A 26,877-nucleotide genomic window follows, 5' to 3' on the forward strand; every position below is an offset into this window, starting at 1 on the left:
ATTGCACTTTCTCTCCTTAGGCTATCACAGCTCTTGAGTCTTTTAATCTCAGCTGTTGAGCTCAGCCTAAAGCCCGTGGGCACCAGGAATCCCAAAGGGGCCAAATCTCGAGTCCCTCGCACCCTCGGGAATCCAGGGCAGGGACCCCCAGCCCAGCGTGGTCTCGCAGGGGTTGGGAGCCCTTTCCCTGTCTGCCACCCCGATGGCTCCTCCTCACCCCGCAGACCCTCTGCCCTGCCCAGCCTCCCCATCCTGGCAGGATCTCCCTCCCAGCACCAGCCCTAAACAGGAAGCAATTGTCTTTCCAACCTTTTTTTTCTTTACTAGCACTTTTGTCGAGACTAAAAATAGATTTCCTCTACTTTGTGTGTGTCCTGGGGCCGGAGTCCGTCGGAGGCAGCAGCCACCCTTCCAAAGGAAAGAGACAGCCTGAGCAGGAGAGACTGCCCAGCTGACCTCACCCTCCCTGTCTGCACTCCCCTGGGTCTCAAAGGAGCCAGGGCCAGCTGAGCTCCAGTTTTGTCAGCACAGTCACTGGCCTCAGGCTGCCCCGTGCTGTTCCCTGCCTGTGCTCCTGTCCCCAGCCCCGCTGACCTTGGTTGCTCCCCTCGTCTGCAGACCCACTCCAGATGTTCTCAGGCAGAGCTGCCAGGCTTTGGGCCCCAGGACTGTGTCCCAGCTGAGTGTGGGGCAGCAGAGGCACCCACAGCACTTTCCTGGAAGGCTCCAGCCTTGGAGCACCTGGAGCCAAGTCCTGGCACCAGCAACAGCTTTGCCTTCACTTCACTTCCACCTCTGGTTTGAGTCATGTCAGAAATATCTGGGCTCTGTGTTATGGTGAGGGCACACCAGGATCAGTCTCCACTTTTCCCCAAGTTTGCTCTCAGAGCTCCCCAAACACTGATCTTTCCCATGGCCAGCTCCTTTAGAGCTTTCTTCTAACTGCCAGCAATTATGTGGTGCTGCAATTACCCAACTCCATTTTCTCTTGCTGTCCTGGCCTCTCGATGCTCCTTTCCACAGAACTGCCAAAGAGTTTCTTTCCTCTGTTCGAGCCATGACCAGAGGAATTTCAGCTTCAGCTCGTCTAATTTCTTTCACAAATACTTTCCACTTTCCTTCAGCAGTTTCCCAGACGTTAGAGAATTCCCAGGTCCCTCTGGGGTTGTGTTCTCTCCACGCCAGTTTTCCATAAGTTGACAGAACTGATGTTACTTCTTCTGGCAGCTGATATCCCCCAGCCCCCCTGACACGTTGGTCAGAGCATTCTACGTGTGCTTCAGTGTGAGTTTCAGTGTGAATCCCCTCGTTGCCCCGAGGGAGCCTGCCCTGGCACACAGCCCTGCCAGAGGGGTCTCCAGGGACGGGTCTGGGTGCAGTTCCAGTGAACACCAGGCTCTCCTGCACAGGGAGGATTTGCTTTCCATGACAGAGCTGCTGCTGAGGGAAGCTGCTCCATGTAATCCCTGCAGGGCTGGCTTTGGGATTTGAGCAGCCTTTGATGTGCTGGGGAGATGAAACAACAGCCCTGCCTCCTCCTGCTGATGGCTGAGCTGCCTTTGCTGCCGTGCCATTAAATGATTTCCTTTCAGAGATCATTTCTAAATCACGGCCCAGGCCCATCATCTGCCTTTCTGTACTGAGGGGATGGCTCCTTTCTCCACCAGAACGACGTGTCTGCTTTTATTGCTATTTATTGCTGGTTTATTGCTGCCTCTATCAGCCAAGTGCTGAGAAAGTTACTCTGTGGAAATTCCTTTGCATCTTACAGCCATATTCCCACCCTTCTGCATCATTCCATTTGCATCACTGCTGCAGAGCTGGGTGTGTAAATTAATTGCTTACTGACTGGAGGAGAGACAATAAATTAATAAACCCAGGACACCGTTGCTTTGTGTCAGTCTAGGATTCAGGTGAACACTCCAGGCAGGGCTAGCAAGAAACTTCTCAGAAAGGAGATTTTGTTGTTTAAGAAAACAAAAATCACTGAATGTCCTGGAAGGGTCTGATATGAATTTGGATGAAATCAAAGCTTGCCAAAAACCATGTTAACAATGTATTGCATAACTAGTGCAGATTATTGAGCTCAAGGGAGAGAGAATTCCCCAAACAGCATCAGCAGTCAGAAAAAAAAACCAACCCTAAACTCATTGCTATTATGGAAAAAAAGGGCGAAAACTTTGGCCAAATGCTAAAGGAAAATTTGGGCAGTGTAGGATCACAGAAATGCTTGTGCTGGCTCAGAGCACAGCGCAGTCTCTGCTGCAGCCCCTGCCAGAGCCAACAGGAGATGCTGAGATAAAAGCAGCAGAAGGCAGCAAGAGCTCTGTGAGATTCTCCCAGCCCACTTTCCCAGCTTCCAGCAATCCCAAGGACTTCCTGAGCCGCCAGGGCTGTCCTTGGGTTTAATATCCCCCCATGGATTCGTTTCACATGCTCTGGTCCAGTTCTCTGGGAGCTCGTGCAGCTTCCGCTGTGTCCCTCAGCAGGGATGCCCAGGGCAGCCGTGGCCCTCTGGGGACCCTGCAGGGCACAGAGAAGGGGCCACCCCTGACACTGCTGGGGCCAAAGGTGTGAAACGCAGCGCTCTGGGAAAAGGTGAGGCTCGAAGCTGGGTTAGACCTGGGCCCTCTGTAGGGTCTGCTCTGTGCTGTTTATAAAATACTTTATATTTTATAAATATGCAGGAGAGGAGCACGAGGCAGTAGCTCAGAAAGTACCTCAGGATGTTCCCAGTCCCAGCTGGGGAGCTCAGGTGATTTTTTGAGGATTTTGGGGTCAGTGGGTAAATGTTGGTATCCTTGGAGTCAGTGAGATTTTCTCCTGTGATTTCAGCCTGGCTCTATCAGTGCTGACACTGGCTTGGAGTGGAAAGCAAAAAGTTGGATGAAGTTGGTTTGGGGGCATGAATGCAGATGTGACTAAAGTATTTTATAAATTCTTCTTGAATTGGTAGAAAAAAAATCGGGAAAAATAAGTCAGTGCCTCCAAGATACATTAGACACCCTTTGTAATTGAAGTTTGCTGAATATAAAGTCTACCTTTATATTTATTTTCTGGTTGAAATATTTTTTGCCAATACCCATTCCACCTGTGTAAATGTATTTATATTTACATATATACATATGTACATATACATATATTTATATATGTTTATATATACATTATTTATATATTATACACAATATATGTATATTATACACATATATATATGTGTGTGTGTGTATATATATATACATATACACATCTGCATGTGTGTTCTTTGAGGGAGCACCATAGATCTTGCCCAAAGTGCAGCCAAACCAAGTCTTGCTCTCCTCCTTTTCCTGGTGGCACAGTCGTTTGAAAACAGGATTTTCCCCGCCCCGTTCCCTCCCCAGCCCCCAGGAGGGGATTGCTGATGGCAGCGCAGATTTGGCCCCTGCCCTTTGCATTTCAAACCCTCCTCGGGAATGGTCATAACCACCAGGGTAGGGAACAGGAAGCGAGTCCCTAAAATTGTGATGAGAGAGCAAAATGTGGGGTTAAACGAGTTCATCCTCACAAGGACATGCAGAGGAAATGTTGCCTTTTTGTGTAGCTGGAAACGGTTTGTCTTAAGAGGGGTTTCAGTTTGTCTTAAGAGGGGTTTCCTTCACCTGGCCCGAGGAAAAGGATGAGCAGAGCCCTGAAGTGCTGGGTCGGTGGATGTCACAGCTACATGAGCATTAGATCCCTTTCGGCCCATCCTTGCCTGGTCAGATCAGCATCTGAGCCCCATAAAGGGACAGAAACCCCACTTTTCCTCCTGGGTTCTCATAGTTTTATCCTGGAATTTCAAGTTGAAGCATCACAATGAAAGCAGTCCCATGGAAGAGATTCCAAGTGAGAAATCCACAAGTTTAACCCGGAGTTTATACAACTTGTCAATCTTCCAGTATTCCCAGCACAACCAGTGGTGAATCCTGGCTGTACACAAAATATTTTTCCAATTCAATTTTCCTCACTTCCCCGTGACCACCCTCACTGCCCCTCACTGCTCTGGGACCATCCTCAGTGCCCCTCACTGCCCTGTGACCATCCTCACTGCTCTGGGACCATCCTCACTGCCCCGAGGGCTCCACTGACCATCCTCACTCCCTCCTCTCCTCCTCTCCCTGGACAGGCTCCCTCCAGCACCTCGGGCTGATGGCAGGTGTAGAGAGGAGCTCTGCCCCAGCCTCAGAGCTCTGTCACAGCACTCCCAGCAGCAGCTGATGTTTGTCCAAAGCCCTGCTCGGTTTGAACAGTTCACCTTCCCAAAAGAAGTGTCCAAGGAGCAGGGGAGTGCTGTGCTCTTCTCTCAGGGCTTTCTCCACCGTTTCCAACCCGCGGCTCTCACCCAAAACTGGCTTTGTTACCCACAGACTGCTCTTTTCCCTGGTCTGACTGTCAGATATTTCTCCTCACACCTAAGAAGCTGCTTTGGCACCTTTTTCAGAAGAAGAGCAGGGCTGGTTTGCTGTGCCAGGCTTACGGAGGGGCTCGGGAGCTGTCTGTGACCCCCAGACTCCCTGTGCCTTCAGAGCCACAAACCCAGGTCAGAGAATGGTCTGTACCAGAGCCTGGATGGCAGCCCTGCGGACAAGACCTTTCCAAGACCTTTCTGAGACCTTTCTCTCAGCCCCGAGCGCGGGGGCTCCTCCAGGCACCCGGCCCAGAGGGGCAGGACAGCCCCCATCAGTGTCGTTAGCCAGGAATATTCTGATGGTAGCGCAGAGGTTCCAGCCCTCTGCATGGCACTGACAGGCGTCACAGGGTGCACAGGGACGGCAGCAGCAGAGGAATCGGCGGGATTTTTTGGACGGGAAGGGAATTGCATCCTTTGGAATCTCGTTTCAGCCGCTCGGAGCTCCGCTCCCGCTGTCTGGCCGGGACCCCTTCCGTGAGCGAGGAGCCCGTGCTGGGGAACACGCCTCTGCTTGCCAGGAGAGAGGAGCCAAGCACGCTTCCCCAGCTCCCTTCTCCCAGCATTTACAGTCCCGGTGGCTGGATGCCGAACCCCTCGTTTGTGCAACAATGCGGGACGAGTCTGGAGCTGGTGCAGGAGAGGGGAGCGATGGGGGTCGGTGGGAATGCTCAGGAGAGCGCAGGATCCTGGCGGGATTGTCTGGGAGCTGGGGGTGAACTCTGTGTCTGGGGGGGGGTTTGTTTGAACACATTGGCTGTGCTCGAGGAATGAGCGAGGGCGGCAGCACAGCCACCCCTTCCCTCCCGAGCGCCGGCGTCATGGAATCCCAGAGAGGTTTGGGCTGGAAGGGACCTCAAAGCCCATCCAGTGCCACCCCTGCCATGGCAGGGACACCTCCCACTGTCCCAGGTTGCTCCAAGCCCTGTCCAACCTGGCTTTGGGCACTGCCAGGGATCCAGGGGCAGCCACAGCTGCCCTGGACACCCTGTGTCAGGGCCTGCCCACCCTCACAGGGGACAATTCCTAATTCCCAATATCCTATCTATCCCTGCCCTCTGGCAGTGGGAAGCCACAGGACAGTGTCCTGTCCCTCCAGCCCTTGTCCCAGGTCCCCCTCCAGCTCTCCTGGAGCCCCTTTAGGTACTGGAAGGGCTCTGAGCTCTCCCCAGAGCCTTCTCCAGGCAGAACAGCCCTAACTCTGAGTGTTCTCCAGAGCTGCGGAAAATCGCACCCTCTGTTTAGTGAAAAGTTGCTCAGTTCTACTTAATTTGCCTCTCGAGTGCTAAGAAAGATCGACTCCAAGAGCTAGAATCCCTTCAGCTCAGCCAGACGCTCGATCCCCAAATCCTGTGCCACGGATCCCGTCTGGGGCTGCATAACCCGAGCTCTGTCCTCCCCGGCACGGCCGGTCCTGCTCACACAGCCCGGGGCTGCCCCCGCTGCGGGCCAGCCGCACCCTCGGGGCTGCTTGGAGAGCGGGGCTGCCGCGGGACAGGGACAGCCGCACCCTCGGGGCTGCTCACACTGCCAGGGGCTGCTGACACTGCCCGGGGCTGCCCCCACTGCGGGACAGCCGCACCCTCGGGGCTGCTCGGAGACCGGGGCACGGCCACCGCGCCCCCGCCTTCCTCCACGGCTGCCCGGGCAGGGGGGCTCAGGACAGCGGGCTGCTCGTCTCTTGTCCCCCCAGATCTCCTCGCTGCGGGGTGGGAGCGGCTCGGGAGCCGTGTCGGGGAAGGCGAGGGCTCCGGGTGCGGTTCCCGGGGGGAGGCGGCGGGGCCGGGCCCTGTCCCGTTTATAGGAGGGCGGCGGGCGGCGGCTGAGCCCTCCCCGTGCCGCAGACGCAAGCGGGGCGGCGGCCCCGGTTAAAGGAGAAACTTGACAGCGCCGCCGCCCGCTCCGCTCCGCGCCCGCTCCGCCGCCGCCAGCGCGCTCCGCTCCGCCGCGATGTGAGTACGGAGCGCCCGTCCCAGCTGGGAACGGGAACAGGGCTGGGGAACGGGCACAGCGGGAACAGGGCTGGGGAGAGCAGCCGGGGGCCCGCAGCCGAGAGGGAGGGCAGCAGCACCCCCAGCAGCACCTCCTCTCTGGAGCTCTCCAAGGAGAGCAGTCAGGGCAGCCCCCTCCCCTGTTCACCGAGGGCAGGCGGGCTGGGGAAGGTCCCCCCCAGCTCGGGACAGGGTCCCGGAGAGGCTCTGCCGGGGGAGCCGAGGGGAGATGGGCTGAGAGCACCCCAGGAGAAGAGGGGCCGAGGCAGCCCGGGGGGCTGGCAGGGGCCGGGGCTGACGCCCCCTGCTCCCCGCCCCTGCCCTGTCCTCGGGGGTCGCCAGGGCAGATGAGCCCGGTAAAATTCCCCCAGGGGTGGGGCCGGCGGAATTACCCACACCGAGGCGAGGCACCCCCCGGCCCCCTTTCCCCGCTGCCCGATCCCGGGCAGCCCCTCGGGGACGATGAGCTGGGCCCGAGATCTCCCGCCCGGCGGGCCGGGGAGCGAACATTCCCTTGGGAGGAGAGGGGGACCGGACCCCTCTCGGGGAGAGGGGCTGGGAGAACCCTTGGGGACATCCGCGCTATGAAGGTCCCCGGGGAGGGGACTGGGAGGAGCCCTCGGCGGGACGGGGAGAGCAGGCTCGGGGGAAGGTTTCGGGGGCCCCAGGGGATATCGGGGAGCAGGCAGAGGGCTCGGACCCCTCTCCGTCCGTGGGGCCCGCGGAGGGAGCCCGAGCGCCGGGCACTGCCCCAGCAGCATCCCCCGCGCCGGGCAGGGCAGAGCGGAGCGTTCCCGCTGCCCCCGGGACGGACAGACAGACAGACAGACAGACACACGCACTCAGCATCATCCCTGTCCCGCCGCAGCTCTGCCTCCAGCACCGCCAAGATGCTGCTGCTGCTGCTGGGGATCATCGTGCTGCACGTCACCGTGCTGGTGCTGCTCTTCGTCTCCACCATCGTCAGTGTGAGTTGGGATTTCCCTGTCCCGGGCTAACGCCGGGCACGGCTGTGGCGGGGCAAGGGCAGGAGGGGTTATTTTTGTTTATGGCTGCTTTTACAGCCTGGCTGTCAGCAGGGAGCCTGTACGGGCTGGGTGCTGGTCTCAGTAACGATGGCATTTGGGGGCCTGGGAGTTTGTGCAGCCAGGGGAAGCTGCTGGGACGCTTGTCTGTGCTCTGTGGTGGTGTTCAGGCCATCCACGTTGGTACAGAGACACAAGGGCTGTTGGAAAGCATCTCCTCATCCTCCCCAGGCTGGTTCACATCGAGGAGCAGCCTCGGAGCCCCCAAATCCCCTCATTTGGGGTGATGCTGCTCTCCCCTTTCATAAGGGAGCTCCACCTGCTATTGAGCTCCAGGCACAGGACCAGAACAGCCAGGCCGAGCAGAGCCCCTGGACGGGGCTGGCTGGCCACTGACTCCTCAGCACAGCCGTCCTGCTGCCCAGCTCTCCTCCTCGGGGCTGGGAATAAGGCCCAGCCTCTTCTCCTAGCCCAGCTTCCAAGGCTGACTCTGTGAGCAGCGGCAGGAGCGAGGGCTGGATGCAGCCCTGAGGCTTCCCAGCACTGTCCCGGGGCTGCAGCCCAGTGAACACGTCAGCTGCTGGGAGAGGCTGGAGTTGGCTTCGAGGCAGCTGCTCTGAGGAGCTGGTGGCTTCCAAGCTTGCTTCACCAGGGGCTTCTTTCCCGGATTTTTTTTTTTTCTTTTTGTGGTAACAGTCACGGAAAACGTTACAAAAATCTTCCGAGCCGTTAGGAATCACGTGGAAGCATTCAAATATCCCGGCCAGGCAGCGGGCGAGGCCGGCCCGGGGAGGGAAGCGCGGCCCCACGGGACTCGCTCCGTGCTAAGGAGCATAAAGAGCTTCTGTTCCCGCGCCGCGGGGCCGAAGCGGTTAAAAGCAAATACCGGGGCTGCCTTTCCAAACCCCTCTGGTCGGAAAAGCGCGGCCCTGGGAGGGGCAGGCACCCGGGGCTGCGGCTGCTCGGTGCCGGGGGGACGCGGTGGCGCTGGGGGGACACGGCCGGGGGTGCGGGACACGCTCACGGGCTGTGTCTGTCCCGCAGCAATGGCTGGTGAACGGCGAGCGCGCGGCAGACCTGTGGCAGAACTGCACCACCGGCGACCCCTTCCAGTGCATGGCATCCTCCTCCAACGGTGAGTGCCCCGGGACCGGGGCTGTGCCCCCATGAATCAGGGCTGTGTCCCCTTGGGATCGGGGCTGTGTCCCCTTGGGATCGGGGCTGTGCCCCCCATGGATCGGGGCTGTGCCCCCCATGGATCGGGGCTGTGCCCCCATGGATCGGGGCTGTGCCCCTATGGATCCCGGCTGTGCCCCCATGGATCGGGACTGTGCACCTATAGATCACGGCTGCCCTCCGGGATCAGGGCTGTTCCCTCCCGCCGTGTTTGTTCTACTCCCCCCGGTGCCTATGGACTCACAAGGAATTTCCCATATGGGTTGTTTGGGATTCCTCCTTGGATTTTCCCTTCCCCATCCCGTTGCCTGCCCTGCTCTGTCCCCTGCTGGCTCTGCTGTGTCCCGGTGTGGGGACACGGGGCTGGCCCGGCAGCGGGGGATCGCTCCCCATCCCCTCCCAGTCCCTGAAGCTGTGATGGGGCCTAGGACGAGGACTGGACCCGCTGGCCCTGGCTCTGCCCGGCTGCCCTCGGGCCGAGGGGCAGCTCCTGGCAGCACCAGGGCAGGGTGACACGCTCAGCTGCACTGGTGGTGACGGCTGGAGCCCTGTTGGGGGGTCTCCTGTAATTAGCACATCTTTGTTCTTGATGGCACAAACACGAGGTGCTCCTTGGTGCGCCAGGCCACTGGGCCCTGCCCGCTCTGCTGGAGGCTGTGGGGCTCCTTTTGGCACAGCTCCCTCTTGCTCTGCTTGTGAGGGGTTTGAGGGATGCACGCGGGCCCTGAGGACACCTGATCCAGAGGACACCTGTCCCCTACCTGGGGATCTGTCCTGGTTTTGTGCTGGCGCGGGCTGAGCTTTGGGCACAGCCCTGACCCCGGGGTTTGCTGTGCGAGCTGAGCTGAGCACCCCGACCCTTCATTCCCTGCACCTGCGCAGCTGGGGGCTGCCTCGGGACCCTGCTGGTGAACGTGGGTGTCACACCGGGTGACATCACCCCTGAGCTGTTTGCTGAGGTCAGCAGGGGAGGACAGTGTGCTGACACACCGTGACACGCACTTCCCAGGGTGACCCGTGGCACCGGGAACACAAAACCTGCATCAGAGAGTTGGGTGAGCCCGTGCCCCAGTTTCCCTGGAAGACAGAGCTAATGCCAGTGGTGCTGGGGCCACCATTTGTTTTGTTAGCCTGGTTGTGCTTTCTTGGGAGGATAGATTGTCCCAGGGCAAGCCCCAGTGCCAGAATGTCAGCACCATCACTGGGACACGGGCACAGCGATGCCATGTGGCCCTGGCGAGGGTCACAGTCACACGGGGAGCATTCCATGCTCCTGGAGGGTCTCTCAGTGATGGGAGGCTGTGCGAGGGTTTTTGGAGGTTCCCATCAGAACCCCCATCCTTCGGGAGCGCACCCACCGCTCGCAGGGAGGCGATGCCCTGCTGTCCCCACGCTGTCCCCACGCTGTCCAGGCTGTCCCCGCTCTGGTTCCTTTGGCAGTCCCGGCCCCGCACTGGTCTCTGCTGACGCCTGCTGGTGTCCGGGCCAGCCGGGAGCGGCTGGATCGCATCCCGAGCCGCTGGAGCCGGGCCCGCATCAGCAGCCGGCCGGGCCGGCTATTGCAGCGTCGGCAGCCCCGCTGCAGGGCAGTCATGCGGGCTGCGAAAGTGCTGAGCCCCGGCTTGTGCTGAGCCCTGGGTTGTGCTGAGCCCCGGCTTGTGCTGAGCCCCTGATGATTGTGCTGAAAGGCAGCGCCTGCCCCTTTAGAGCCCCGGAGCTCTAAAGCCTCCCCAGATCCTTTTGGCTTTTCACGCCCGCCCCGCTCTTTCTGGATGTTTACAGGACGGGCTGTCAGTGCTGAGAGAGCCCTGTCCCAGCTGTGCTTGGGTGGTTTCCGCACACCCCGCGGTCCTGCCGGGCTGGGAGTGTCCTCTGCCCGTTCCCAGAGCCTCTGGAGCCTTTCCAGCGCTGATGTTTCATCGTTAAAGGGACAATGGCCACGATGATCGTGTTGGAAATGCAGCCGAGCAGCTGAGTTGGGGTGACAGCCCTGATGCAGTGGCAGGTCCATGGCAGGTGGGGTGGAATGAGCCCATCTCTAACGTCCCTTCCAACCCAAACCAGTCTGGGATTCCAGGATAAAGTGCCCCCGTGAGCTGCCCTGTGAGCAGGAGCTCACTGTGCTCTCAGGCAGCTCTCACTCATCCAAAGACTCTGGCATCAGGACAAGGGGGTTTTGCTTGGACAAAAGCTTGTGCCCCATTCATCCTGCAGCCAGGGAGTGAGACCAGTGCTGCTGAGCACTTGCCTTCATCTCGTGGGACCCTGGATGCAGGTCCAGAGCCCACCCTGCTGTAGGAGCATAAAATCAAAGGGTATTTCCTGGGTTTATGGAGGAGTTTTCAGGTCTGTTTGTAAAAACAACAAAAATGCCACATGGTTTCCTTTCCAGCAGGTCCTCCCTCCCCTGTCACCGCTGCAGGAGCTGCTGTCAGCCACTCTTTGGAGCAGCACTGGGGTCACAGGGCAAGGACACTGTGGCAGAGCCACCTCCGAGGCTCAGGCTTGTCTCCTGGCTCATCCTCACCCTCTTCCTAGCAATATGCTTATTTTCACAATCAGGAACAATCCCATACAAATACCACAAACCATCCTTGGTCACAGCTCTCAGAACACAGGCTGTGAGTGCTGGGCTCCAGAGAGTGATAAGAATTCATTTCCCTGTGCCTGGGATGGCACTGAATGGTTAGTCCTGCAGTGCCAAGGTGCTTTGGGGAGCAGCAAGGAATCCTGGTTGGGAATTCTGGCAGAATTTCAGTCTTCACACAGGACAGGTTTTGCTGTGGCCATCACGGTGGCCTCTGGGGTATGGTTATTTGTTCTTCCCTTTTCAGAAGGCAGTGGGACTCAGCAAGTGGAATCTGGGAATTAGATGGTGCTGGGTCACCTGTGCTCATCATGGATGGGGATTTTGGGGGCTGGTGATGCTGTAGTGCCCCCTTGGTCTCAGCTGAGCCTCCTCCCCTGTCCTGTCACACAGGGACCCTTTCCGTAGTGGCCTTGGTGTGGATGCCCAATGAGAAGCAGAACTTTTAAATCCAGGTGCCAGCAGGATTTGCTCTGGTTTCCCCCTGGGCACAGGCTGAGCTGTGCTCCCCACCCTGCAGACCCTCCTGTGTGGATGGAGCAGTGTCAGGGCTGGGCACAGCATTGCCCAGGTGAGCACTAGCACTTCAGCAGCCCTGGGCAGGCTCTGGGCTGTGCTCCTCACCATGCAGACCCTCCTGTGAGGATGGAGTAGTGCTCTCACCTCCCCACTTCCCCGTGGCCCTCGGTGTGTGAGGGCTGATCCATCCCCGCAGGAGCCCCGGGCACATTCCCACTCCCTCTCCTCATACAACGCCTCCTTGTCGCTTTGATTTCTGCATCTGCTGTTAGATAATGCTTTTTTTTCTTCAAGAGGCCGAGAACTATGGAAAAAATGTAGCAATCTTAGCTTGGTTTGCGCCGTCAGACATTCCTGGAGGAGCCTTATCTGAGGAATCCAGCGGAGCACGGCCTGTGGGCCGCAGGGCCCCGTGCCAGCCCGGCCCGGCAGGGCTCTCCAGGAGATTCCAGCCCAGAGCCCCAGGCTGCCATGGTCTCTCCTCCAAAAATGGTCTTTGCTTTCCTCAGCTGGATGCTCTGTGCAGGAAGGGAGATCTCTTTTCTGCTGTGTTCTCTCTGGTTGTGGCAGGAGTGTAGAAGTGGGGAGGCCATGGGGCCGTCCATGGGATCCCCCACCCTCCTGCAGAGCCAGGAGATGTTTCTCCTTCCTGTTGTCTTCCCCCTTGAATTCACTTTATCAAAACTTAAATTCATTTTGCTTGGTTTTTCTCGCTAGACCATGATGCAAAAGGTACAAGGGTTGATCTTTGCTGTTTATAGCTTAGTTTATTCATTATGGTTTCATTTTCCCTTACGGTATGTAGTCTCTGTCATGCCAATGGTGTCTTTTCTATTGCCTACACTGGCACTAGTAAATGCTTTAGTTGGGTGTAGGGGGCAGCTTTGTTGTTTCAGGTCATATTCCGAGGCAGCTTCTCCTGTGGCTGACCTGTCCACAGGCAGGCTGGGGGTTTGGGGCTGTGTTAAAGGGAAAAGGAGCCCCTAAACCTTGGGAAGTGCTCGATCACTGGGTGCTGGGGCCCTGTGATGCCCACGCTGCTTTGCTGATGTGGTGGCCACAAGCAAAGCCCAGGTGCTTTCCCAGAGCAGATTTTATTAATGTTGTTAATAATGGGTGACACCAGCTCAACTCGGGCAGGGCTGAGCCTTCTCCAGCCCCGGGGAACTGAAACTCATCCCTTGGTGTTCTGAAATCACCTGAGGGGCACTCACAGGATCCCAGATGGTTTGGGTTGGAAGGGACCTCAAAGCCCATCCAGTGCCACCCCTGCCATGGCAGGGAAACCTCCCACTGTCCCAGAGACACCTCTCACTATCCCAGGGACACCTTCCCCTGTCCCAGGTGCTCCCAGCCCCAGTGTCCACCCTGGCCTTGGGCACTGCCAGGGATCCAGGGGCAGCCACAGCTGCTCTGGCACTCCGTGAAGGGCCTCACCTCCCTCTCAGTAAAGAATTTACTCCTAAAATCTAAAAATCATCCATTCCAAGAGAATATTTTCTATTTCGGGTCAGTTTGTCCTATAACTTTCTTGCCTTCAGAAGGAAAGGGATTTCCTCTGCTTAAAGCCAAATTTTTATTGTTGCTTGTTTTTCTTACGAAGAGCATCTGCTAAGGAGAGGTTGGGAGCTGGTGCTGGCTTTTTCCCAGCTGCCCCAGATGTCTTTGGCTCCCATTTCTTCTGTGAGAGGAGGGCTCAGACAGCCTTCCCTGCTATATTTGTGCTGTGACCCACAGAGGAACAGGAGGAAGAGGGCAGCATGTGGCCAAAGGATGACTGCCAAGCCAGAAGGGGTGGGGGTGTCCCCTGCAGAGTGTGGTGCTGGAAAAACCTTCAACTGCTTTTCAATGGCCTTGGTGAGCCCCCTGGATGTCCCTATGGGCTCAGGCTGAGTGACCCTGCCCGAGGTCCCTGGGACAAGGCACCAGTGCTGCCCACTCTGCTGCTGGACTGGCCATCCCTGGAGCCCTGGGAGGATCTGGGCATGGAGTGATGGATCTGCCACCTCAGCACAGGCCAGCAGGAGGTCAGAACCACCACCACGAGGGAGAGGAGCTGCCTTGGGCTTTGTGGAGCTGCTGGAAGGAGTTTTCATGGTGCCAGCAGCTTTCTGCTGCCTCAGCTGCATCAGGAGTGCCTCTGCAGGATGTGAGCTCCGTGGGATGTGGCAGCTCTGGAGAACTCTGGATCTCCTGCCCTCGTGGGCTGCTTGGATGGAGCTTCAAGGAGAAGGAAAGAGAGGAGGAGAGGAGAAGACAGAGGTTTGAGGGGTTCATGTCCATCTGCAGGAGCTCAGGAGAGGAGCAGGAGGCCCTGGAGGACTCGGAGCTCTGTGTTCAGTCTCTGCCTCCCTGCAGCCCCACAGGCACTGGAGTTTCTCTGGCCCTGGGGGTCCTGAGGGGCTCTGTATGAAGGGCAGCCCAGAGAGCTGCAGCTGAGCTGGTGCTTCTGCACCTCCATTTGACCCCTTCCCAGCCTCTTGGGGATGTTTGAGTACCAAAACCACTGCAAGTCCCAGCCTTTTGCTGCAACCTGCCACTTCAGAGGGGAGGATGTGAGCTGGGCTCAGGATCTTGGTCCTGCCGTGACACCTGAGAGTTGCTCTGGAAAAACTCTGCTCAGAAACCCTGGCTTTTCCTGGCAGCCTGGGCTGGTGCCTTTGTACCCACGCTGTTCCTGACCCTGCTGAGACTCAACTTGCAGCATGGAAGCAGCAACTTTTTCAGCTGGGGCATGAATTGCCCTCCTTCCCTCCAGCTTTGGCTGTGTTATGTGCTGCAGTTGCCTCCTTAATGGATGTTTTCTTCCTCAGAAGTGGTTGCTTTTTAAATGCACAGTGTACACACTTGGCAGAGGGAAAACTCCATCTGCAGAACGTTCCCATCAGCTGCAGATCCCAGCACGGAGGGGTTTTAATGCCCAGCACTCATTTAGGGAGCTCTTACAGCAGAGGATAAGCTGAGCTCTAATGAGTGTCTTCAGTGAGCACTTTGGTTTTCCTCCTTGGCCAGGGCCAAAGAGGGTGTGAGGGGTGTGAATGAAGCCCTGGGCAGGCGATGCCTGTCCTTCAAGGCCTCTGCTTCTGGCCAAGGACACGTTTTCACTGCCCTGTCAGTCGTGTCAGGGCATAAAAGCTCCCTGCAGGCAGGTCTGGGGCTCTGCTTCCCCGGGGCTGGGCTGGCTGCTGTCTCTCTGGGAGGTTCAGCTGCAACTCCTGCTCTGGGCTCCAATTGCTGCTCTGGGTTTCTTTCTTTCCTGCTGGATTTTAGGGCAGTGAAACACGGTCTTTATCTTCCCAGGGCTGAAGTCTTCTCCCTGCTGCTGTAAGCAGTGCTGTGAGCACATCAGGGCCTGCAGAACCTAAAGGAAAATTCGAATTTGCCCTGTAAGAACTCCTTGCCTTGTGTCTGGCTGCCTTTGTGACAGGGCTGTGCCCCCTCCTGCTGGCTCTGCTCCGGAAGCGGGTGCAGGGTGTTATCTGTCCTTTCCACGCTGCTTCCTTTCCTCCTTCCTCCTGAAGGACACAGATATAAACACGGAGCTGAAGAGATGCAGGGGAAAAATGGGATAACCAGCTCGCTGCCCAGGGGAAACCACAAATAACAGCCTGGGAGTAAACAGTGCTGACAGCCCAGCTGCAGCTCTGGGAAACTTGCTGTGTTTGAGATCCTGGGGCTGGACACGGCACCGACAGCAAAGGGTTAAAGGCACGTGGGGCTGAGCCCACAGAAACCCCACCTGCAGTTATAGGGGTGGTTATAAACGTATTAAAGGCAATTAGCTGTCCTAATCCAGCTGGAGTCTGTGGGCAGCTGGAGCTAATGCAGCTCTGGAGCTCGTGGGTCTCAGCCCTGGGCTGGGATCCTGCCCTTTGTTTTCACAGAGGAGGCCAGCACAAGTCAGCAAAGGGCTGGATGTGAGCTCAGAGCTCCGGGCTGTGGGATCATCTCCTGCTTTCCCTGCTCCCAGCCTGGCTGCCCAAACCCTCTGGCCACGGTGGGCTCCCCCCTCACGCTGCCTTTCTGTGCCTCTGACAGGGCTCTTTATTACAATGGGATTCTGCAAAGCTCCCGTAAATCATTTGCATTCAGAAGCAAAAACCGGGCAGGGGAGGCGGATGCAATTAAAGGGCAGCTCAGCTCAGCTCGGCTTTCTGTCTAGACAGCCCTCTCCTAAAATAACCAGCAGTGGGAGCATCCACCTCGAGCAGAAAGGCTCCTCTGGGCCGGATCCCGTGGCCTTTGCATCACAAAGGACTCGGCTTTCTGGTCCTGGAGGGAGCTGCAGGGCTTGGCTGCGGCTCAGCCGGTGCCCAGAGCCGGGAGAGGGTGAGAGGAGAGCTCAGCTTCCCCTCTGAGCTGGGATGGGAGCGCTGTCTGTGCCTGGAAGGGCTGAGAGGAGAGCTCAGCTTCCCCTCTGAGCTGGGATGGGAGCGCTGTCTGTGCCTGGAAGGGCTGAGAGGAGAGCTCAGCTTCCCCTCTGAGCTGGGATGGGAGCCCTGTCTGTGCTGAGGAATGGAGGCAGATGCAGTTCAACACTGCACATCCTCCAAGCACTTGGAGGTCTGATCTGAGCAAGGATTTAGGCAGGGACATGGGGCTGAGTCTGAGGCTTCAGGGCTGCCTCATGAAGGATCCAGCCCCAAGCAGGATTTTTCTGCCTTTCACTGGGTGGTTTGTGCCTCAGTTTACCTGCACTGAGTCCTGCATTTTGATTTCAAACCTTAGAAGGGAAGGGGAAGGCAGAGGGAGCACTGCCTCTTTCTGTCAAGCTGCAGCAGCCCTCGGCATGGAGCTGCATTTTGCTTGTTTATTTATATATTTTTTACGTGGGGTTTACACACCCACTAAGGCTGGAAATAGCTGAGCAGTGACTCACACAGGCTGGTTTAGCTGGCCTGCTCTGGGACACAGCTGCGTTTGGCAGCTGGGGAGGACTTCCAAAAGGTCCAGCTCCACAGGGGCACAGGGTGTTTTCCCTCCTGTGTGTTTACTTACCCTCAGAGCTCGGCCAGCGTGGTGTATCAGAACTCATGGCTTTGGTGTTTGCAGTACAGCTGAGCAGAGCTCAGTGCCCATGGTTTGGTGTTTGAGGCACAGCAGAGCTCAGTGCCCATGGTTTGGTGTTTGAGGCACAGCTGAGTAGAGCTCAGTGCCCATGGTTTGGTGTTTGCAGCTGAACAAAGCTCAGTGCCCATGGTTTGATGTTTGCAGCACAGCTGAACAGAGCCTGGTGTCAGGGTTTTGTCTCTACTCTGTTTTGTGGCAAACACTCCCGAGGCAGTGCCAGGCCTGTGATCTGTTGTGTTCCAGCAGCTGATTCATGGCATCCCCTGGCACCCGAAATGCTGCAGCACTGTGCCCGGGCTGGGCACAGCCCCCAGGTGCTCCCAAACCCACGGGAGCCAGGCTGGGCTGGTGGCATGGCCCTGGGCACAGCAGGGGCTCCATGTGCCCATGCTGAGGTGCCCGTGTGTCTGTCTGTCCCCAGAATGGCTGCAGGCTGTCCAAGCCATGATGATCCTCTCTGTCATCTTCAGTGTGCTGTCGTTGTTCCTGTTCTTCTGCCAGCTCTTCACACTCACCAAGGGCGGCCGCTTCTACATCACCGGAGTCTTCCAGATCCTGGCAGGTGAGCGGGGCTGAGGGTGGCACTGCCACTGCCACGGGCTCCTGGTGCCACTGCCACGGGAAGGGAAGGGAAAGGGAAGGGGAAGGGAATGAATGATTTGGGGGTATTGAGGATGGGATCCTGGGATGGGATCCAGCTCTTGGGCCGTTGTGCATCCAGGCTCTTCTGCCCTTGCACAGGGAAGGTGCCAGAGGGTTTCTGCCCCAGCCAGGGAGGCTCTGGAGGGACAGGGTGCCAGAGCACTGGGGCAGAGCTGGGGGCAGTAGATGACAGGGATGCTGGAAGGAGAGCTCTGTCTGTGCCCCAGGGTGGGATGTTGGGTGCCCAGGGTGGCTGTGCTGGCTCTGGGACCCTTCACCAGGCTGGGTGAGGCTTCCACAGCTGCTGGCGGGGTGGAGAAAGACGTGACAATCCTGTTTTGGCAAAAGAGGGCTGGGTGATTATTTATGACCTTGCCATGAGGGGGCCTGGTGCTTTCCCCATGAGCACAGAGCCCTGGAGCTACAGGGTGAGCTCTGACTTGGACTGTCAGCTGCTCTTTTTAACTCTTTGAGAACTCAGTGCTGGAAAGGAGCCACAGCTCATGTCCTCACATCCTAGGCTGCAGCTCCCCAAGTACTGATGCTGTAAAGCCACTGGCTCTGTTTATGTTTCCATGCTTGAAACCAGTGGAAAGGATTTTCAAGCGTTCAGACTAAAAAATGTAATTGTGCTTTGAGGTCCTGGCTGCATTAGGACAGAGTGTCTGGGGAGGAGATTGATTCTTTCCACGAGCTTTAGATGTTAGACTAGAAGCCACCCAAGGCCCTGCTATTTTATCAGTGGAAAAACTCATTCACTGAGCTTAGACTTTAAACTTTCTGGGTATCCTCTAAGCAACTGGCCTTCCCAAACCCCGGTGAAATCCAGAGCTAAGCTTTATTGGCATGAATTCCATGATGAGTGGATCTGCTTGGCCATAGTGCAGGTGGAGTTCAGATCAGTTCACCATCTCTGGAAAAAGACCTGTATGGAAACCCCTTGGAGCCAAGGAGGGGAAATGGGCATTAATAATGCAATCACCGGCAATTACCTCTGTTAGAGCTTCTCTAGTAGACCTGGGAGCAGAAGGCTTCTCTCCTGAGCTCTGGTCTCCCTGCTGCTGAGGGAGCCAGGGCAGGAGCACTGGGCTCTGCTGGATGCCAGAGCTGGGCAGAGCTGCCCTGGGAGCCAGGGAGGAGAGAGGGGCTGGTACCCACTGCAGGGGCACCAGGGAGGGCAGGGGCTGGTACCCACTGCAGGGGCACCAGGGAGGGCAGGGCAGGGGCTGGTACCCACTGCAGGGGCACCAGGGAGGGCAGGGGCTGGTACCCACTGCAGGGGCACCAGGGAGGGCAGGGCAGGGGCTGGTACCCACTGCAGGGACACCAGAGAGGAGGGCAGGGGCTGGTACCCACCAGTGAGGGGAGGATAGGGCAGAAAGAGAAGGGTGAGGCCACTTTGGTCTGTGGTGCAGCAGCCAGGCAGGATCATCCCCAACACCTTCACACAGCTTGGAATCACCCCCAAAGCCTGGCTGGATTTGTCCTGATGGGCTCAAGGGCTTCAAAAGGCCCTCAAAGGCTCCCCTGCATCCTTGGTGGGTCCAGCACATCCATGGGTAGATCTTTGTGCATGGCACAGATGTGGGTTTGGGCCCCTCGGGGTCTGACCCAAGTCCTGCATCCTTCTCATCATCCTTTCCATCTCTTCCCTCCCACCCCTCTCAGCCCAGAGCTGCTGCCCTGCAGAGGGGGGCTCAGCCTGCAGGGCTGTGCCTGCCCTCATCCCACAGCTGTTTGCAAACACCTGCCCTGGAGACTGCCCTGGTTCCTGTGCAGGCCGGGGCTGCTCTGGCAGGAACAAACCCTGGGAACAAATGTTGGGAAGCGTTTGCCCTCCTGACCTGCCAGAGCAGCATGCTCCCAAAGCCAGGCTCTGCAGGGATGCTGGGTGCATTATTGCTTGCAGCTGGCTGCAGCTGGGCCCAGAGCAGGGCAGGTGCCCCGGCAGTGCCCTGCAGCCATGGCCAGGCTCCTGCTGAGGACAATCGCTGCTGTATCTGGCCTCTGGAGGTGACTGGTGGCCACACGCCCGTCCCCTGTCCCCAGACAATGGCTGTGCTCTCTGTGCCTGGGCCAGGCAGTGGGAGTTGGCTCCCGTGCTCAGAGAATGGAAACTGCTCCTTAATGAAGTGAATTCCCACTTGTGCACTTTCCCTGAACAAAAGGAGCAGTGTTGAGTGGAATTGCAGCTCAAATATCACCGTGCTGAAATGTAGGTGGTCCTGAGGGCCGGGCAGGGGATGTGGGACTCGGCTCCAACAACAGCCCCACGGCTGGATAATAGAACTGCTGGGATGGACTCAAAGAGCTTGTTTGGGGCAGGAATAGAGGTGGCTTTGTGTGAGCTCCGGGCGGTGCCCACCCCTGATGGGAGGGTTTGCAACAACAAACCCTTAAACACTGCCCACCAGGGCTGGGCACCCCTGGGACCCCCACGGGCCTGGTTGGGCAGCGGGGCCATGAGGGATGAGCCCTGGGCATGGAGGGGTCTGCAAGGAGCTGGGGTTTCAGGGAACAGGGTTTGCTGGGAATGGGGTTTGTGGGGAGTAGGGTTTTCAAGGAACAGGGTTTATGAGGAGCAGGGTTTTCAGGGAACAGAGTTTTCAAAGAGCAGGGTTTTCAAGGAACAGTGTTTGCTGGGAATGAGGTTTGTAGTTGAGCTTCTGGTACAGCTGTGAAGGATGGGGGATCACAGCCAGAGCATCCTGAGGCCCAGCTGGGTTTGTTGTAGTTTTTATCACCTAGAGAGGTGACACAGATGCCTTGCTTTGAATGCCCAGCTCTGTCTGCCCTCCTGCAGCACTGCAGGGAGGTGGCGCAGGCCAGGCTTTACACGGGGCACCAGGGGAGTGGGACTGGTCTGGAGCAGCATCCCTGGTCTGCCTGAGGGATGGGTCAGCTCCAGAGCCTCTGGCTTTGCTTGCTAAGCATGGCAGAGACGTCCCTACTCACCTCCAGCCAGGCCAGAGCCTGCAGCATCCCCTCCCAAACCTCCCAGGGGACAGGACCCAAGGGGGCAGAGCAGAGCCAGCTCCTGTGGTGGTGCAGGCTGGTGTCCTGTGTGACTGGGCTCCCAGCAGGGACTGTCCCGTGTGTCACTGACTGTCTCTGTGTGACTGGGGCTCCCAGCAGGGACTGTCCCATGCTGTCACTGATTGCCCCCATGCTGCCCCTGGCTGCTGTCCTGTGTGACTGGGCTCCCAGCAGGGACTGTCCCTCTGTGCCATCACTGACTGTCCCTGTGTGACTGGGGCTCCCAGCAGGGACTGTCCCTCTGTGCCATCACTGACTGTCCCTGTGTGACTGGGGCTCCCAGCAGGGACTGTCCCATGCTGTCACTGATTGCCCCTATGCTGCCCCTGGCTGCTGTCCTGTGTGACTGGGCTCCCAGCAGGGACTGTCCCTCTGTGCCATCACTGACTGTCCCTGTGTGACTGGGGCTCCCAGCAGGGACTGTCCCTCTGTGCCATCACTGACTGTCCCTGTGTGACTGGGGCTCCCAGCAGGGACTGTCCCTCTGTGCCCTCACTGACTGTCCCTGTGTGGCTCGGGTCCCAGCAGGGACTGTCCCTCTGTGCCATCACTGACTGTCCCTGTGTGGCTCGGGTCCCAGCAGGGACTGTCCCTCTGTGCCCTCACTGACTGTCCCGTGCTGCCCCGCAGGGCTGTGCGTGATGAGCGGCGCTGCCATCTACACCGTGAGGCACACGGACTGGCACCAAGCCTTGGAAAGCACCTCCTACGGCTTCGCCTACATCCTGGCGTGGCTGGCCTTCCCCCTGGCCCTGGCCAGCGGCATCGTCTACGTCATCCTGCGGAAGCGCGAGTGACGCCGCGGGACGTGGCTGCGGCACCGTGACCTCCTCACCAGGGACGGGGCAGAATAGACGAGAAAATGGAAAAGAAAATTAACCAAAAAACCAAAAAAAAAAAAAAAAAACCAAACCAAAAAAGGAATCAACCCTCCCATCCAAACCAAACCCGACCGACCCCCCAGAGGAAACACTCAAAGGGTTCCTTGTTAATTAAAGATGTATATAGTATCTATGGTTTAAAAACCTATTTATAACACTTTTTACATATATGTACATAGTCTTGTTTGCTTCTGTTGACCATGCGCTGTTTTAAAGCCTAAAGCAAGTGCCTAAGGAACTCTCACTCCTAACAGTGTAACAGAGCGCAGTGATTTCTCTCTCATGCAAAATCCTCTTTGAGCTGACCTCTCCTGCCCTGTCCCGGCCCGTCAGAGCCCCCAGCTCTGGTTTTAGGCTGGCGTGGATCAGCCACGCCTGGTTCCACAGCCAGGGCTGGGCCCTGCTCCTGCCACATGCTGTGATCCACAGGGCACGTCCAGATCTGACGGGAGACGCTTCCAAAAGGTTTGAAGGATTTCGGAGCAAAGGCTTTGATTGCCCCAAGTGCCTAAATGACTTATGTGCCTAAGTCCCACTGCCTTGCCACCACACCCGCTGGGAATTGGGGCTTTTAAATCACTTAGGCCGACCTGCAGCCCAGCCTGGGCCCTTCTCCTTTGCTTAGCTGCTGGAGCTGGGCTGTGCCAAGCGCTGGGAACTGCTGTTCCCAGCCTGGAACGTGCTCTGCCCCTGCCATGGAGCTGAGCTGAGCTGGGAACTGCTGCTCCCAGCCCCTGCCATGGAGCTGAGCTGTGCTGGGAACTGCTGTTCCCAGCCTGGAACGTGCTCTGCCCCTGCCATGGAGCTGAGCTGTGCTGGGAACTGCTGCTCCCAGCCCGTGCCATGGAGCTGAGCTGCCCTGAGAAGGCAGCCAGCCCAGCCTGTCCCCTGAAATCCAATACCAGATGTATGAAATGGTGCTATCTATTTACCATTCCTTACCTGCTATGCCATTTAACCTTAGTCACTGGAAATTCAGTTAACGACCTTGAGGTAAACAACCAAGCTAGAAATGAGAAATAATTCTGTGTAATATAAATGAGCTATAACTGCTTTTGTACTTAGATTTGCTCTTACTATTATTTTTAATAAAGCATTTATAACCAAGATTCCTTTTTCCCCTCCGTGGTGCAGAGGAACAGAAGCAGCTCTGGCTGGAGCCCATGGGGCTCCGGCAGCAGAGCGAGATGTGATTCCTCTGTCTGTCAGCAACGAGTCTGGCCATGAATGGAACAGGCACCAGCACAGACCCCAGGCTGCCTCTGAGGACTCCAGACACTGTTGCTTTTTTTGGTTAATCTTGGGGTTTTTTGGGGTTATATTTTTTTTTTTTTTTTTTGCTTTGCTTTTCTGATTTTATACCGACTGTGTGGACTAAGAAGCAATGAAATAAAAGTCAGAATAACTCAGGTGCTTCTGCTTGTTGGGGTTTTGGGAGGTTGGAGCTGGACTCTGCTCCACTGGCCTGCTTGGCAACACAAGTCACCCACAGCCATCCCATGGCATCATGGAATCGCAGAGTGATTTGTGTCGGAAGGGACCCCGAAGTCCATCCTGTTTCCCTGGCTCTCCTCTGGGGCTGCAAACACACAGCACAGCTCGGTGGGGATGGGAGCTGCTGGGTGACCCCTGCACCATGGTGCTTCTGCACCTCCTTTGCCCATTTCCCCTGTTACCCCGCCCCGTTATCCCCCATTATTTCCTGTTATTCCCCCCGTTGTTCCCCCATTATTTCCCCCGTTATTCCCCGTTATTCCCCCGTAATTCCCCCTCTAATTCCCCCATTATTTCCCCGTTATCCCCTCCGTTATTCCCCCGTTATCCCCTCCATTATTCCCCCCATCATTCCCCAGTTATCCCCATTATTTCCCCCGTTATTCTCCCTGTTATCCCCCATTATTCTCCACATTATTCCCCCGTTATCCCCCCGTTATCCTCCCCATTATTCCCCCCGTTATTGATCCAGTTATTCCCCCCGTTATTGATCCCGTTATTCCCCCGTTATTCATTTCCCAGCCCGTTCCCGTCGGTCCCGGCCGAGCGCGGAGCGCGGGCGCCCTCCGGTGGCTGCGGGCGGAGCGGCGGCCGTGGGACCCCCGAGGCCCGCCGGGCTTGGGGACAAAAACAGCCGGGCTGGGGACAAACAGGATCGGGCTGGGGACAAACAGAGCCGGGACTGGGGACAAACAGGGCCAGGCTTGGGGACAAACAGAACCGGGCTTGGGGACAAACAGAGCCGGGACTGGGGACAAACAGGGCCAGGCTTGGGGACAAACAGGGCCAGGCTTGGGGACAAACAGAACCCGCCTTGGGGACAAACACCAGCTCCAGGCTGGGCTGGGCTTTGTTTCACCAGCCTTGAAGACCTCCAGGTGTGGAGAGTCCCCAGCGCTCCCCTGGAGGGAAAAAGCCTTTCCCAAACACCCCCGGCCTCACCTGCCCTCGCTGCCTGCGCTGGGCACAGCACCCGCCCAGGGATGGGGCACCCCAGCTGGGACTGGACTGGGCTCATCCCCTCATCCCCATCAACTCCCCAGGGCTAGAGCAGCTGCCGGAGGGACAGCGGGGTTGGGGCAGGACCAGCCTCGCTGCCCGATCAGCTGAGAGCACTCCCTGAGCTAAACGAGCCGAATTTCAGCTCCCTGGGGCTCCAGCCCAATTAAAATCCGAGCAGCCCATAAAGCAGCGAGCGGAGCACAACAGCAGCAGCGCGGCACGGAACGGCAGAGGGGCGAAAAAAAAAATTCGGGAAGTTTCTTTAATGTGTGTTGTGCCATAAAAGCAATTGTTCAAATGGCTTTTGCGGCGTTCTCAGCAGTAAATACTCCTGGAAAATGCGCTCAGCAGATCTCATCTCCGTCTTCCATTTACTGCCTTGTAAATTGAAAAATTACGGTGGGAATGGAAGCCGGGGGAGCCCGGGCACGGCTGCGGCTCCAGCCCCGCTCCGGCCGGACGGGGGCGGCCCCGGACCGGGAACGGGAGCGCTGCGGGAGCGCGGGGCAGCGGCGGGGCCGGACTGGGCCGGGCCGGGCCGAGCAGAGCCGAGCGGGACCGAGCCCTGCCCCGAGAGACCCGGGACATGCGATACGGGACACGGGACCCGGGATATGGGGCAGGACACGGCTCAGCCTCAGTGCGGGCTGCAGCAGCCAAGCCTCCCTCAGGTGAGACCCCAGCGGCAGAGCGGCTCCAGCCCTGCGATCCAGCCCTGGGATCCATCCTCTGCTCCCAGACACAGATCCGGGCTGAGCTCTGGGATCCATCCCCTGCTCCCACCCCACAGATCCGGGCTGAGCTCTGGGATCCATCCCCTGCTCCCCCCATTGATCCAGGCTGAGCTCTGGATCCATCCCCTGCTCCCACCCCACAGATCCGGGCTGAGCTCTGGGATCCATCCCCTGCTCCCAGACACAGATCCGGGCTGAGCTCTGGATCCATCCCCTGCTCCCTCCCCACAGATCCGAGGCTGCTCCTGCCTCTCCAGCCTCCCTGAGCTCCCAGCATTAACAAGGCACTCCCCCAGGCTGATGAAAGGATAAAAGCTCCGTGTTGTCCCTGGTTTATTTGCTTCCTGGGGGATAATTCAACACATTTTGCTTTCCCCAAGGGTGGGTTTTCCTGGGGGAATCTTTGGCTGGCACTTTGCAGGATGGTTTTATTGCTCCTCTGCAGGCACTGGCTGGGGAGAGGCTTTATTTTAAACTCCTTTAACTGCTTCGTTACAGCCTTTGTCAGTCCTGTCTCCTTTCATATCCACTTTTTCAGCTTTCATTTCCCAGGGCTCCCTCTTATCTGCCTTCGGAGGCAGCCCTTGTAAAAGAAATTTTTAAAAAGGAAAATCAAACCTCAAAGCTCTGTCCCTGGGCTGCTTTCAAGAGAAAGGCCCCTGCCCCCTTTCAAACCTCTTTGGGGAGGAACAGATCCCAGCCCGGCGTGTGCCACAGCCCCGGGAACGCCTTTGAAGTGAATTAAACCAAATTAGTGTCTATGATATGGATGGGCAGCGGAGCCCCGCTGTGTCCCTGGCCTGGCCCTCGGTGCAATCTTTAACCCCTGTCCCTGCTCCCCCCCCTAATTGTCCGTGAAACACCTGGGGGTGGCCTGGGGGATCCCATCTGCCCCGGGCAGGATCCCCGCTCCGAGGGGATGGGGGGTTAATGGGCCGGGATAATGAATTACCTCCCACCTCCCCTTCCTTGTGCTCAGTGTCCCATTCTGCTGCTGCTTCTCTCTTATTCCCCCTTAATGAGAGACCCCTGAGCCATCCCAGCCCTGTCCCAGAGCCTTGGGACATCCCAGCCCTGCCCCAGCCTGTGACAGACCCGGGGGGCCTTTCCTGATGTCCCCGGGCTGTGACAGCCCTGTAAGGTGGGCAGCTCCTCGGGTGGGGTTCCCAAAGGCTCTCCCAGCCCTGTGGCACTGTGACAATTCCTCATGTGGGTTCCCGGCCCCCGACACTGTGGCAGCTCCTGGGGGGTTCCCAAAGGCTCTCCCAGGTCCCCAAAGGCTCTCCCAGCCCCTGGCGTCCCCATCCAGCACTGCAGGGCCAGGCTGCCTTTGGCATCCACGGGGCTGAGCTGCGCTGGGTTTATTTGGTCAGGGCAGCTCGTGGTGGGGATTTGGGGTGTGCCAGGGGAATCTGACGGTCCTCTGGCCCTGTGGGGCTGGGAAAGCAGCACATGGTGCCCTTGCAGGTTGGGCAGGCTCAAGGGAAGCCCAGGGATATTTGCATATGCAAATTACACCTGTGAAAGAAATGATTTATGCTTCCCTGCCCCGTCCCGAGGGCCTGCCTGGATCCCCTGAGCCGCCACCAACATTTGGGGTTCACCAAGCCACAGCAGGGTCGCCTGCTCCTCTTCCTGAGGGGTCTCAGAGCAAACCCTGGGGACCCCTGGGACAGCTGTCACGGTGCTGGAACATCTTCATGCGGTGGCAGAGTGTGCAGAGGGCTCTGGGCTCAGCTGTGGCACCGAGGGACCAGCACGGCTGGGCTGGGCAGGGCAGGGATGGGAACGGGAGCATGAAATTCTCTGGTGACACTGCAGGAGTAACACTGCTGGTAACACCGCAGAGCAGCCTGGCAGGGCCCTGGTCAGGGCAGGGTGTCCCCAGTGCCAGGGCAGCCTGGCAGGGTCCTGGTCAGGGCAGGGTGTCCCCAGTGCCAGAGCAGCCTGGCAGGGTCCTGGTCAGGGCAGGGTGTCCCCAGTGCCAGGGCAGCCTGGCAGGGCCCTGGTCAGGGCAGGGTGTCCCCAGTGCCAGGGCAGCCTGGCAGGGTCCCCTGGCGCTCTCCCGAGGCAGCGATTTCCGCCCCGCAGGCGCTGGTGTGAGCACAGCCTGCACAAGGGCTGCACGTTTCGTCAGCGTGCCTGCAAATAAATCGATCAGGGCCAAAGGAAATCGTGCAGCACGGACGGAGAGGGGAGCAGAGCCAGCCCCGAGCCCGGAGCTGGGCGAGAGGGGGCGGTAGGGACCCGCAGAGCCGAGCTGGAGCTCCGGGAGCCGCTCAGAGCCCGGGATG

The 26,877-nt window shown here is 58.1% G+C and overlaps 2 protein-coding genes across 2 annotated transcripts in view; both read left to right on the forward strand.

Moving 5' to 3' along the window:
- PIK3R6 (phosphoinositide-3-kinase regulatory subunit 6) overlaps positions 1-26,877 on the forward strand; it is a 258,611-nt gene that overhangs the window by 169,901 nt on the left and 61,833 nt on the right. The gene's annotated exons all lie outside the window — the stretch shown is intronic.
- PMP22 (peripheral myelin protein 22) lies at positions 6,344-21,329 on the forward strand. The gene is made up of 5 exons (XM_054278960.1): positions 6,344-6,378; positions 7,286-7,385; positions 8,487-8,577; positions 17,216-17,356; positions 21,103-21,329. The coding sequence occupies exons 2-5, from the start codon at positions 7,308-7,310 to the stop codon at positions 21,267-21,269; spliced, it is 477 nt and encodes a 158-aa protein (XP_054134935.1). The 5' UTR covers positions 6,344-6,378; positions 7,286-7,307; the 3' UTR covers positions 21,270-21,329.

Source organism: Melozone crissalis, unplaced genomic scaffold, assembly GCF_028551555.1.
Source record: "Melozone crissalis strain CALT ecotype California unplaced genomic scaffold, PUWL_Pcris_2 ptg000026l_1, whole genome shotgun sequence".
Classification (NCBI taxonomy): domain Eukaryota; kingdom Metazoa; phylum Chordata; class Aves; order Passeriformes; family Passerellidae; genus Melozone; species Melozone crissalis.